The sequence below is a fragment of the Meleagris gallopavo genome, chromosome Z (genome assembly GCF_905368555.1).
Source record: "Meleagris gallopavo chromosome Z, MGAL_WU_HG_1.1, whole genome shotgun sequence".
Lineage (NCBI taxonomy): Eukaryota > Metazoa > Chordata > Aves > Galliformes > Phasianidae > Meleagris > Meleagris gallopavo.
The window spans coordinates 7,881,292-7,892,990 of NC_139435.1; the positions used below are offsets into that span (position 1 = coordinate 7,881,292).

General features: G+C 41.7%; 2 protein-coding genes across 8 annotated transcripts in view; one reads left to right on the forward strand and one right to left on the reverse strand.

The window, feature by feature from the left end:
• Nucleotides 1-5,763, reverse strand: part of KIF24 (kinesin family member 24) — a 33,077-nt gene extending 27,314 nt beyond the window's left edge. The window contains exons 1-2 of one of the 4 annotated variants that reach the window (XM_010728353.4): nt 5,486-5,627; nt 4,185-4,276 (exon numbers count right to left, since the gene is read on the reverse strand). The gene's annotated coding sequence lies outside the window, so the exon portion shown is untranslated. Of the gene's footprint in view, nt 1-85; nt 349-4,184; nt 4,277-5,485 lie in introns of those variants that run through there. The other 3 variants (XM_010728354.4, XM_010728355.4, XM_085213856.1) reach the window with 3 other exon arrangements.
• On the forward strand, nt 5,726-11,270 carry NUDT2 (nudix hydrolase 2). Of its 4 annotated transcripts, none has more exons than XM_085213869.1 (3): nt 5,726-5,864; nt 7,227-7,372; nt 10,345-11,270. In XM_085213869.1, the coding sequence occupies exons 2-3, from the start codon at nt 7,240-7,242 to the stop codon at nt 10,656-10,658; spliced, it is 447 nt and encodes a 148-aa protein (XP_085069995.1). In that variant the 5' UTR covers nt 5,726-5,864; nt 7,227-7,239; the 3' UTR covers nt 10,659-11,270. The 4 variants fall into 4 exon arrangements, with proteins under 4 accessions (XP_085069995.1, XP_010726659.1, XP_010726660.1 ...); XM_010728357.4 differs by lacking the exon at nt 5,726-5,864 and adding an exon at nt 5,871-6,280; XM_010728358.4 differs by lacking the exon at nt 5,726-5,864 and adding an exon at nt 5,871-6,256.
• Nucleotides 11,271-11,699: the final 429 nt, after the last annotated feature.

The window sequence follows — 11,699 nt, forward strand, 5'->3', positions numbered from 1 at the left end:
CAAACAAGACAAATACTCAAGTTATATGAAACATCCTGGCAAAGACATTAATGAAGAGAGAAAACATTTCTGCATATAACATTACCTCAAGTTAGGCTAGAAGATTGTTCTGCTGCTAGTCACTATATTTTGGTCTGCCAAACACTGTGGAATATGGCAATACTAAAACTAAATACGAAGCAAATATTTTACCTCTGAAAATGTATTTTAAAATTATACCAATATACAATAATGGGTAGGAAATGCATAGTGCAGTGTTACTTACTGCTGCAAAGTTCCTATACGCCTGATGCCTACTTGGTGAATGCCAGAGCTACTGAAACCCTGTCCTCAAGCTACAGTATGTAAAATGCCTAATTTTAGATACTCAATTTAATATCAGCGCATGTGGTGTAATGTGGTTCAGCTATCACTGGTTAAGTAACCAAAGGAGAAAAAACTGCATTTGTCCTCACCTCAAGTTGATAAATGAAGACTTACTGATTAGCTACTATGAAGTTACAGTTTTGTTGTGTAACTTTCTTTTGGAAGTCATTAATCTTGTGAGCATTTCTGGGTATTTTGGACAGAATAGGCAAAATATTATGTGAAATCTGAAACACAGAATTTCTCTAAATCTATAAATGTTACTGGAATGCCATAGCTGCATTCTTGGGAAACCCAAAAAAGCAACAGGCATCACTGAAAGGTATGCCAAAAAACCATCAGCTCCCTAGCAATACATTGTGCAGCTGTCTGCATCCATTCCCTTTTTATTTGTTGCATAAAAAGGGAAAAGAATAGCACTTCCACTATCTGTTCCTCGCTGCTTTCTTTCTCTTTTGTTGAGTCTAAGATCTTAGCATGTACAAGTCTTTCTCATGTTAGCAAGTTCCAGTAACATTCAACAAAACCAAGCTGTCCAAGATTAAGTCTTTTTCTCTCTAACTCAGAAGCAACAAGCTTCAAGACAGAACAATCATGTGGAGGTGGACTTATTTAATACACATGCTATGTGACTCTGAATCTTGAGGTAAAGCCAGAGTCACTGTCCAGATTATTGGATTCTTGTAGGGGGAAATTAAAACTGACAGAGAGGACAGCAAGCCTAAAGATTGTAGATTCTAACAGTGACAAATACAAAGTTTTTTACAGACACTCACAATTTTCCACATTCTCTAGTAGATAAAATTACCAAAGAAGTTTCAGACTTCATTTCAAGGGGAGTCATATCTTTGAAAAGCTCCTATCTCACATAAGTTCCAAATACAAAAGCTGCAACAGCACTACCATGGGAAACCTCTTTTCTTTCATGAAATGAGCAACTATAACACAAAAGTGAGACACCAGCCTGTTAAAGATTAAAACAATTCAGCAGCTTTGTCTATTCTCATTTTTGTATCCTAGATTTTACTTAAAACTTTATATGTGCTTAGTTTAGGTTAAGTATAAACAGAGTGGCCAAATAACAGAGATCTATTTCTCTGTTAACCTCTATTTGAATGACAGTTTTAAGGGGAAAAAAAAGGAAGGGGGAATGGGAGACGCTTCACAAAAAAAAAAAAAAAAAAAAAAAAGGAGAGAAAATCGAAACTTTTAAGCTCAAGTTTCTAAATAAAAATTAAGCAAAATATATTTAAACAGCTAGAAATGACATGCAGGCAAATTTATCAAAATATGGAACATCCAAATGATTTAGGTACTGCAGAACAGACAAGAAGGTTAGTACTGACATGTAAGTAGTCAGTTAGTAGTTAGACAGCTCTGCATGGCTTATTGGCTAAGGCTTTTTCCATGTGAAAGCAACTAAAAAACTTCTTAATGAGAGGCAGCCCTGAAAGTAAAGTCTCTACTTTTGCTTCCTCAGCTATAATAAATCTTGCTGGACCTAAATGGTTAAAGGAGATTAACTCCAGTGTCTCTCCCTTTCTGGAAGAGCTATTTCACAACCCAGGAAAACTCACATTGAGCAATAAAGGAGTAACAAATTAATCAACCATGAAAAAAAACAAGCCAGGATCATGGTGATGGGTTCCAGCATTTCTGATAATTCTAAAACTCAAGAGCAGACAAATTTTAGAAGATTTAGTCTGGTTTGTACAAGAGAATTCAGGGGATTCAGTTGTTTGAATGGATAATCACAGTGAAATTCTTCTGGCCTTCTAAACATTAATGCTCTAAAAGAATGGTGTGGCTTCCTCTCCATAAAAAGAATACCTTAATTCATCCAACATTGCAGACTTCTTATTGTAGGACAGCTTTTCTAAAACTTACATGTAATTCTTGAAAATAACTTTGTAAAGTAGTAAGGGCAGTGTCAGTAGGTTTTCAAGAATCCTAAATTGGTAATGATAATGCCATCTTCTGGCAAAAAGAGAAAAGACCTTCACCATTCCACAGCAAATAACAGCTAGAATTTCCCACGTATTGCCAAGATCTAATTTGTTTTTTTTGAGACTACGTTCTTTTCTGATACAGACAAATATAGCATTCTTTGAGGTGATAGTTTGATACAAAAGCCCAACCAAACCTTGTTCCCAGCAAAGCTACGAATAACTTCACTGAAAGTAGGACAAAGACAAAAGCCTAAGATTCCTTAAAATAGCTGAATATAACCACTGTTTTGAGAAGGAAGGGAGTGAGTTTGGAGGCACAATTCACTATGAGCATGCAGTTCTAATGTCAAAGAGAGACAAGTCAGTTCATTTTATTTATGTGGCGAAGACCTGAGGTCTCCTCAACATATTTCTTAGCAAAAATTTTTTACAAAAATCTCAGCATTATAGCACCTGCCTGATAGTAATGGGTAAGTACTTACTGTAAACAATGTATATATATTTTTAAAGGGACCGAACTGAAAGCACAGATCACTCTCCTGCTTTACTACTATAGAGCTTTTAAGGGGCACAAAGATAGGGAATAAGTCAGGTGTAAGTACTGGAAAATAGTGATTGTATGTATTGTGAGGAAATCAATTCACCACAGAATTATGCTCTAGAAGCTGATCCTCCACTTTAAAATGCTCATACTTATTAATTAGCTTTTAGACAGATGCTTTAAGTAACAATGCAAAGTAGAGAAAAGACTGGCCTTCAAAGATAGTGTCAGTTACTGAGCAAAAAAGGAATCTTGTAATATCTCTGCACAGACTATATTAATAAAGCAGCCTTAGATCATTTGATCTGAATCCTTTCATACTCTGAAATATTAAAGATCTCAGTGTACTGTTCACTTGCGTAAGCAAGGCACACATACACCCTGTTACCTGCTACTCATATTTACCTGGAATTCTAGTCTATTTTCAATGGTACTTCTTATTGTCACCACTCAGACATGACACTAATATCACTATAGCCATGGAGCTCTTGGAACAGGTCCAGAGGAGGGCCACTAAGATGATCAGAGGGCTGGAGCACCTCTCCTATGGGGAAAGGTTGATGGAACTGGGATTGTTTAGCTTGGAGAAGAAAAGGCTCCAAGGAGACCTCATTGTGGCCTTCCAGTACTCGAAGGGAGCGTAAAAACAGGAGGGGGAACGGCTGTTTATGAGGGTAGACAGTGATAGGACAAGGGGGAATGGTTTTAAACTGGGACAGGGGAGGTCTGGGTTAGAGATTAGAAGTTCTTCACACAGAGGATGGTGAGGCACTGGAACAGGTTGCCCAAGGAGGCTGTGGATGCCCCATCCCTGGAGACATTCAAGGCCAGGCTGGATGTGGCTCTGCGCTGCCTGGTCTGGTGGTTGGTGACCCTGCACATAGCAGGGGGTTGAAACTCGATGATCTTTGTGGTCCTTTTCAACCCAGGCCATTCTATGATTCTAATATGATTCTATGAAGTAGTGGAGAAGTGAAGCAATCTTGTGTGCCACTCCAAGCCTTAAAAATGTAAACTAATGCAACTATACATTTCACTCTGCAAGTAATCCACTGTCATCATTCTGAATCATAAACTGTGGTCTGACCGTTAATATGAGGAACAATTCTCAAGGGCATCTGATAAAAGTAATCAACATACAAAGCCTAAACATCACCTTGTTTTCCTATCTGTCACTCTGTATCACATAAATCTTTCCACTTCACAGCTTAGAGAAACAAATGTTAAGAACCTAAAAAATCCATAAACACATGTATGTATGTTAACTTTTCTGACCACAACTATACCAAAGTATTGTACTATTGTACTCATCACTTGTAACAGGTTACCCTAAGATGCCTTCAGAACAGGCTCTGAGTCCGTGTGGTTTTTGGAGTATAGAAGCAGAAAATCAAAATGAAGCCAATTTTTGCGGACAATCCTGCAGAAGAGAAAAGGGAAACTTATTCACTCATGTTACCAATCACTTACCTTTATTTCTTATTCATCTGAGCACTAAGTTCTTTTCAGACTATGATACAAAGCCAAGTCTGATTGAGCCCTACAGAAGTGAACAGCTGATATGCTTCTCAAAGGTAGCACATCGAATGCTCCAGCTTTAATTATTCTGATCCCTTCTCTTGGACATGAGTGCATTACTGTGAAGAACAGGGTCATGGAGAGATTGCACTTTTATAAATACAAGCTCCACAATAAGAGATATTATTTCCATTAAAAAAAAAAAAAGTGATAAATTTTATTTAATGCAGTAGATGGGGAGCTATGAAACTCTGTTTCAAACATTTATAGATCACTGGAGCAGATTCATTCATATAATCACAGGATTACACTACAGAAATCCCCATCCATGTACATGAGATACTAAACCTTTTTTGTTGAAACAAGTGTTGTAGCAGTTTTGAAGATACAAGAAATAAAGCTGAATGCTACTAATAGATAACCGTCTATAGTCTTTGTATAATAACAGGGAAGGAGGGAGCACTTCTGGTGTTGACTGGCAACTGTTGTACAGCCGGACCATGACACAGGTCTCCTCTTGCACCAATGATACAGACAAGCCTGACTTGCTCATTTTATGATTAATTTTTGTATTCTCTGCAACAGACTTAAAAATTACCACTCAGTGTCGGTTATGGTGTTTTCAAACACTTTCTAATTTGCACGAGATGTTCATTATGGCAATCATCCCTTCACACCAAGAATAGCACAGTGAGCTCAGCAGAAGAGCCCCACAGCTGACACCCGACAGCTGCTGGGAACAGCTGCATGGAAACGGGAAGTGTCCAATATTCAACCACACGCTGAGAAAAGAATCCCAGAGTTAAATCGGGATGCTGATTATTTGAAAATTGTGCCTGGGATTCTCCTGCCAGTGAGATTTACCAAACGGCTCTCAATATTTATTTTATAATTATACCTAAACAAGCTGCTGCGCATCTGGAATTACACTGCAAGGCCCAGAGGGGACAACACACGCCCGTGGTTGGCCCCGGAGCAGCTCATTGCTCTCCCTGCTGCATTTACTCCCAGAAGGGCCAACTCTGTAGTTTCAACCCTGTCAGGAGCCTGCAGGCATTCCTCTGGGGATACACGGGGCACGCAGCTCGCGGGGAAGGGATCGGCCACTTACTGACGGCTCCAGGCCGGGAGCCGAGGAGGCGGCCCGCGGTCCTCCAACGAGGCCCGGCAATCTGATCACAGCGCGCTCCGCTTCCCTCTTTGCAGACCTCCGCTTTCCTCCACAGGAGGGGACGGGGCTGAGGGAACGGGGACGGCACCCCGGGGAGACCGCCCGCCGCCCCCGGCCCCTCACCGGCCGCGGCAGACACGGAGGCGGCGGCGGCGGCGCCCGGGCCGCGTCTCCATAGCAACGTCGTCTTTCCCGCTTCAAACGCTCGCGCCCATCGCCAGCGAATGGGGGCGAGGGGGAGGTGGGAAGGTGTCGCGATTGGTTGGAGCGGTCGTCAATCTCACCCCAGTCCCGCCCACTCTCCATCCCGGAAGTGCAGGTGAGGGCCGGCGGCACTGTGTTCCGTGCGGGTTTTGTTCTGTCCACCCGTCCGACTTCCGGGCCGCTTCTGCCCAGCTCCCCTTTCGCTGGTTCCGGCGCGCAGCTCGACGTGGCGTCCTGGGATCGCGGTGGTGACGGCCGCGGGGGCCTTGGGGCCGCCGGTCCGGCTCCCCTTCTTGGCTCCCCGCCTTTGGAGTGGTCCGGCCGCACTCGAGGGGCCGCCCGCCCGACCTCTCCCCGGACACAGCCAGAACCTGCCGGTCTGCCTTCCGCCCGCGGCAGGAAGCGGCGGGCAGGAGGCTGTGCAGCCCGCGGGCTGTTCGTCCTTGCGGGGTCGTTGCGGCCGCGCGGCGTTCCCCGTCTCGCTCAGCAGGTGGCGCTGATGTCGCGGTGCGCGGGGCCCTGGCTGTGGCGGTGGGTAGCGAGGGTTGGGTTTGGCGCGGCTGGCGGGGGAACTTGCCGAAATGCGTGCAGTGAAGCGGGGGGGCTGCGTGCCGCCATGAGGCTTTGCTGCTGGTGTGGGATGCTACCCTGTGCTCTGATCTCCACATGGGGTTGGTATCTCACAGGATGGTGAAGGGGAAAGCAGCGCTGTGTAAATGTGTCATCTATTGAAAACAGCGGTGCTGCCAAGATAACAAGTTCTACCTGAGGCAGGGAGTTGCTGTGTCCTTTAAAATGGATTTCTCATCTCCTTTGCTGTTGGACTTTAAGAACACAGCTTTTTGCTTCCAGCACTTGTCACTTCAGAGATATGTGGTTGCTATTTACATCAAATTAATGCTTAACTTGCACGCCAAGAAGCTTTTAATTTTGTATCACACTTTATATCTAGGCCACATGATAGAGCGCCCGTCCTCTGGCATCAGAGCTCAGCTTTGCCACTGACATCCTGAGGAGTTCTCTGCTACAGGGCATCTGTGTTGGGCAGTTATTTCTGTTTGCCACTCCCAAGTAATGTTGAGATATTATCTTTGCACAGTGCCTTTAGATTTTTGCAGAAAAAGCTTCAGACTGTTACATTTCTGGCTTCTGTTTTACTTTTATCGTTTTACCTCCCTCTAGTGTAGCATGTAAAATAGCAACTGCAAAGAAGTGGCACACAAGTCATATTTCATGCTTCTTGAAAACTTTCTTTAAAACCACGAGTTTCTGGTTTTAAAAGGAAAGGGCTTCATTTTCACATTGACAGTTCACATGGGTGGTTACTAAGATGCAGTTTATCTATGTAATAACAGTGGGGGATTGGATGACTTTTAGCCTTTGCTGAGAACATTTCCTAGATGAACATGGCTTGTCTGCTTGAGCTCTGTGTTATTTGTGCTTGATCCTCTGTGCTCTTCTGCTGCTCTCCTTGCAGTTAAGAGGGGGACATGGCTGTAAGAGCATGTGGCTTGATAATCTACAGAAGACTGCAGCCATCACCATCTTCTAAGGCTGCTGACAGTATCGAATACCTCCTCCTCCAGACCTCCTATGGGACCCATCACTGGACCCCTCCAAAAGGTGATGTTTGTTCTGATAACTTCAGTGTTGCTTGTGTCAGGAATGATATTTCTGACTTAATTTGGCTGAACGCTCCTAAGGTTAGCTTTGGGGGCAGTTAACTAGCTGACATTCACAGCTAATTGTGCTCTTTGGGCACCAGAATGAGGAGTTTTATGGCTGCATCAGAGCCAGTATGTGGTGGTACATGGTGGTACCAGAAAAAGCACAACACGGAAGTATTTCAGGTACGTTCTGCATTTTCTTAAGTACTGTTTCTGCCCACTAGTTTGTACTTCTTATTTTGTAGAATAGTTTTCTAAACAGGAGTTTATGAATTGGGGGAAAAAAAAGCTACTAACAAAATCAGCTGTGCTCTTCTGTTAATGAGAAAACTTTACAAATCTCTCCCTCTGTCCACTTCACTAAAAGCCTAGCTAGAAGAGTTTGCAACCTACTGGAAAATCAAGACCCATAACTATTATGAGAGGAGAGATCCATGTGAAAAGCTTTCTCAGGAAATGCAGAAGTTCTGAACATGGCTAGCATGTTGGCAAGTGAAATGTCTCAGACACGTGTATCTCATGCGCTCAGATCATAACATTAACAGTTTTATAGATAAAAAAATGAAGGCATTGTTACATTTTATGTTCTCTTCAGTGTGAGTGGTCTTCAAAGGGAGTTCCAGGTTGCAAAAACTTCTGTACAATACAGATACAAATTTAAAGTGATTATAACTTTTAATACTCCTGACACCTCTCCAAGGGCACACAGGATACAAATCTACTTATGACTATAGCTGCACGTTGATATCTTTAAAGTTCCCTAAGCAACCTTTATGGAATTAAACTGTGCTTGCCTCGATTCCCACACATAAACATCACTCTGACCTGCGCTCTTAAAACTGTGACCTGGTACAAATTGAGTCTGATGGGAGGGAGATGTAGGCTTTGTTTTCCTTCTCAGCATATTGTGACTGCATGAGTGTAAATGAATTCGAGGAGCTGAAAGCTGCAGTGATGTGCTGTCAGTTGTCCTTTTTCTCTTCCTGGTAGGCAGAGTATACCACTCAAAGCTGGAAACTTGCTGAGCTTAGGGCAGAGGTTAGCAATAGTGGGATGTGCTGGTTACCTTTCGCTGTGCTGGCAGGCTGGTGGTAGCATCCATGTCCTATGAGTTGAAATTGAACCCAGCCTCCAGTTTTATTGCTGCCTCAACTCACTGCATCTTTGGTATTGATAGGTCATGACTGTCATTAACTGTGGTTCTTCACTGTTTGTGGATGTTCTGTGGGACTTGCTGTGGATAAGATGAAAGAAATCCAGTTGTGCAAGTCTAGGTGTATTATTTTTCTCAGCTGTTAGTAAAAGTCCCAGCTTTGGAAATATGCATATCCTTCAGAAAGAAGGAGACTTTGACTTGCAGTGCTGAGAGTCAGGGGAAATTATTTTTATTTAGAGTTACTGTGTGTTTGATCTCAAATATCTAAAACATCAAATGCAGTGTCAGATGCTGTTTTTTGCAGTTATTTTTTTAAATAGAATTGTGTTTTACATTTGAGAAAGTGTCACATAAAAGGATGGTTAAGCTTCTGATACATAAAGATGTGAGAGAGACTTTTTGACAAAGCAAAACGAACTTCCCACATATACCAATCTGATTACTAAAAGGTGGCTTTGGGTACGTGAAACCTGAGAAAATACTTCTCTGTGATAAGTTGTGGCTATATGCAGACACCTAAATAGAATAGAGAGTGATACTAGAGGCAAAATAAAGCTTTTTTCTTTTTTCTTTTTTTTTTTCTTCCCCCTTGAAGCCTCTCAGCTCGTATTTCATTGCTTTTTTGAGGTCTTGCTTGACTTGTTCTATTTATGGTCTTGTCTGGATCTTTCATGAGAAAACTAAATCTGACATTTCTCAACAAAAATACAAACAGCTGGGGATATGGGGATATGTTATATTTATCCTTTGTTTGTAATGGCCACTCTCATTCTAAGCAACATAAAACAAATAGGGTGTCCTGGAGAACTAAAACAGCCACTGGCAAGACTGGCATTTAGGTGTGCTGTACTTCACAGGGTAATATGGAAAAAAAATAAAAAGACTCGTAAACTGCTGCATGACCCAGTGCAGAAGAAAATAGTGGTGGTCTCTGATAACTTACCATCCAAATCTTAGCATCCAAGTGTTCCTAGTGTGGCTCAGGATTTGTAACCTACTCTTGAAGTACAGCAATCTTAAGTATGAAGCATGGCAACCTTGTTGTTTTCCAGCTAGTGATTTCATGATTTACTTCTTAGTGGTTTAGGATGTACTGAAACAAGGAAATGCAGGAAGCTAATTTGGTTCTGTTTGGTAACATTCACTTTTATTTTTTTCTTTTTTTTGGCTATAAAATACTGTTGAAATTTTATAGCATTCATGATGTTGTCCTAAGCTGTGAATCAAGAGATTGAAATGTTTCTTTGTGAAACTCACCTTTCAAATGGAATTTGCTAGTGTCTGGTGTCACTGTTTTTGTGTTGTTTGCGTGACTAAGAGTTCTGCAGAACGGAGCCTTGAGCTTTAGTGGGAAGGAAGAAATTGAGGAAGAGGACTAAGACTCCTGGAGATCAGCAGTCTCCTTTCATGCTGGCTTAAGGAAAAATATTCAGTAAGCAGTCAGTTCTTAGCCTAAGGTGTAATGTGAGGTGGACCACTGTGGGTGCATGGTGCTACAGAAGAGGAGGGTAGGGCTGTGAAGAAAAGATGTCTCATGCTAACAGGCCACTGGTTATTTTGAAAGATGCAGTATGAACAACAATTGTAAAAGCCACAGAAGCAAAATCAAGACATAAATGTTTGAAAAGCAACCTCTGTTCTCTGATTCTATCTTGACTCTTGGTCCGCTATTGTGTCCTCTCTTCTCTCTCCTAATATTTCTCAGTTGTCAAATGAAGAAAACAAAATCTTAGTTTTTGTCTTGGAGATTTATTTTTTTACGCTCTTGACAGGCCATGTGGATCCAGGAGAGGATGACTTGCAGACAGCCTTCAGGGAAACACAGGAAGAGGCAGGTCTTCAGGCCAGTCAACTCACTCTTGTGGAAGGGTACAGGAAAGAACTGCACTATCCTGTCCGTGGCAAACCCAAGACTGTTGTTTACTGGCTGGCGGAAGTGAAGGATTGTAACACAGAAATTAAGCTCTCGGAGGAGCACCAGGCTTTCCGCTGGCTGAAGCTGGAGGATGCTTGCAAATTTGCAGAATATGAGGATATGCAAGCAACTCTGAAAGATGTGCATCAGTTTCTCAGCTCCGACAAATAAATGCTTTTGTGAAGAGCAAGAAGAATTTTTGGAGAAACAGCCTGGTATATATATTTTTTTAAACTTAATTTTATTTTTTAGCCAATAGAAGTACTATATGGCTGCAGAAATATACTTTCTTTTTCTAAACCTCTGCAAACTCAGTAATAGATACTTGGGGCTTTTAAAGAACTTATGCTTTTGTCTCCCATAGCTAATGTAAAAATAGTGTGATCTGACTCAACTGTAAGCCAGAGATGTCTGAGTTGAAACCCTGAGCTAACAAAGTCTCTCTGTGTTCCTCTCTGTTTTTCTTGAAGTGCTGAATAATTGTGTCTGTTTTTGAAAATCAAACACGTGATGTTTTTTGACTTGCTGATATAGATCTGTAGTGTTGTAAAAATGAGCATATGGAGATTTTTTTTAATAATAAAATGTGTATTGCAGAAGTTGCATCTTGCATTTAAAATAGGGCAGCAGTAGTTCTGTTCCCAATTCTTATGCTGATATGCTGTGATAATCTGTCAAATCATTTCAGGTCTGTTTGTATCATGAATTTATGTACATATCTATTGTTCTGTTATGAAAATAGTTGCTATCCAAGGAGTCTCAGTAAACTGTTGACATACAGTATTTAAATGGTGAACTTGGAGTTCTTCCCCCTTCCTTTTTGTTCTCTAACAGATATTATACATACATTATTCAAAAAGTTGTGACAGGGAAATCTGTGGCTGCCTAACAGAGCATTTTCTGCACGGAGTATGTGAGCTAATAGGCCTTGCATCTGTTTGATAGCATTGTTGGCTGCAGACTGCACACACAGGGGCAGCACGGTCATGCAAGATGTCAGTGTTTTGCTGCAGATAATTCTGTTGGGTGATTACAGTAGGCTGTGGTGGTGCTTCTGGCTTCTGCATCTTCACCTGCATCAGCTTTTCTGTGAATCTCTCTTTTGTCTTTGACACGCTAGCACTTTGTATGATCACTGATGTTCTGTTAGTAATGACTCATAATCTTTTGGGTGTTTTGGTACGGTAATACCAAAAAAGAATGATAGCATTA

Bases quoted from the DNA above. Each gene is read 5' to 3' on its own strand.
- NUDT2 (XM_085213869.1), top strand. From the start codon at position 7,240: ATGGCTGTAAGAGCATGTGGCTTGATAATCTACAGAAGACTGCAGCCA. The intron at 7,373-10,344 runs GTGATGTTTGTT...CGCTCTTGACAG, and splicing joins TCACTGGACCCCTCCAAAAG to GCCATGTGGATCCAGGAGAG.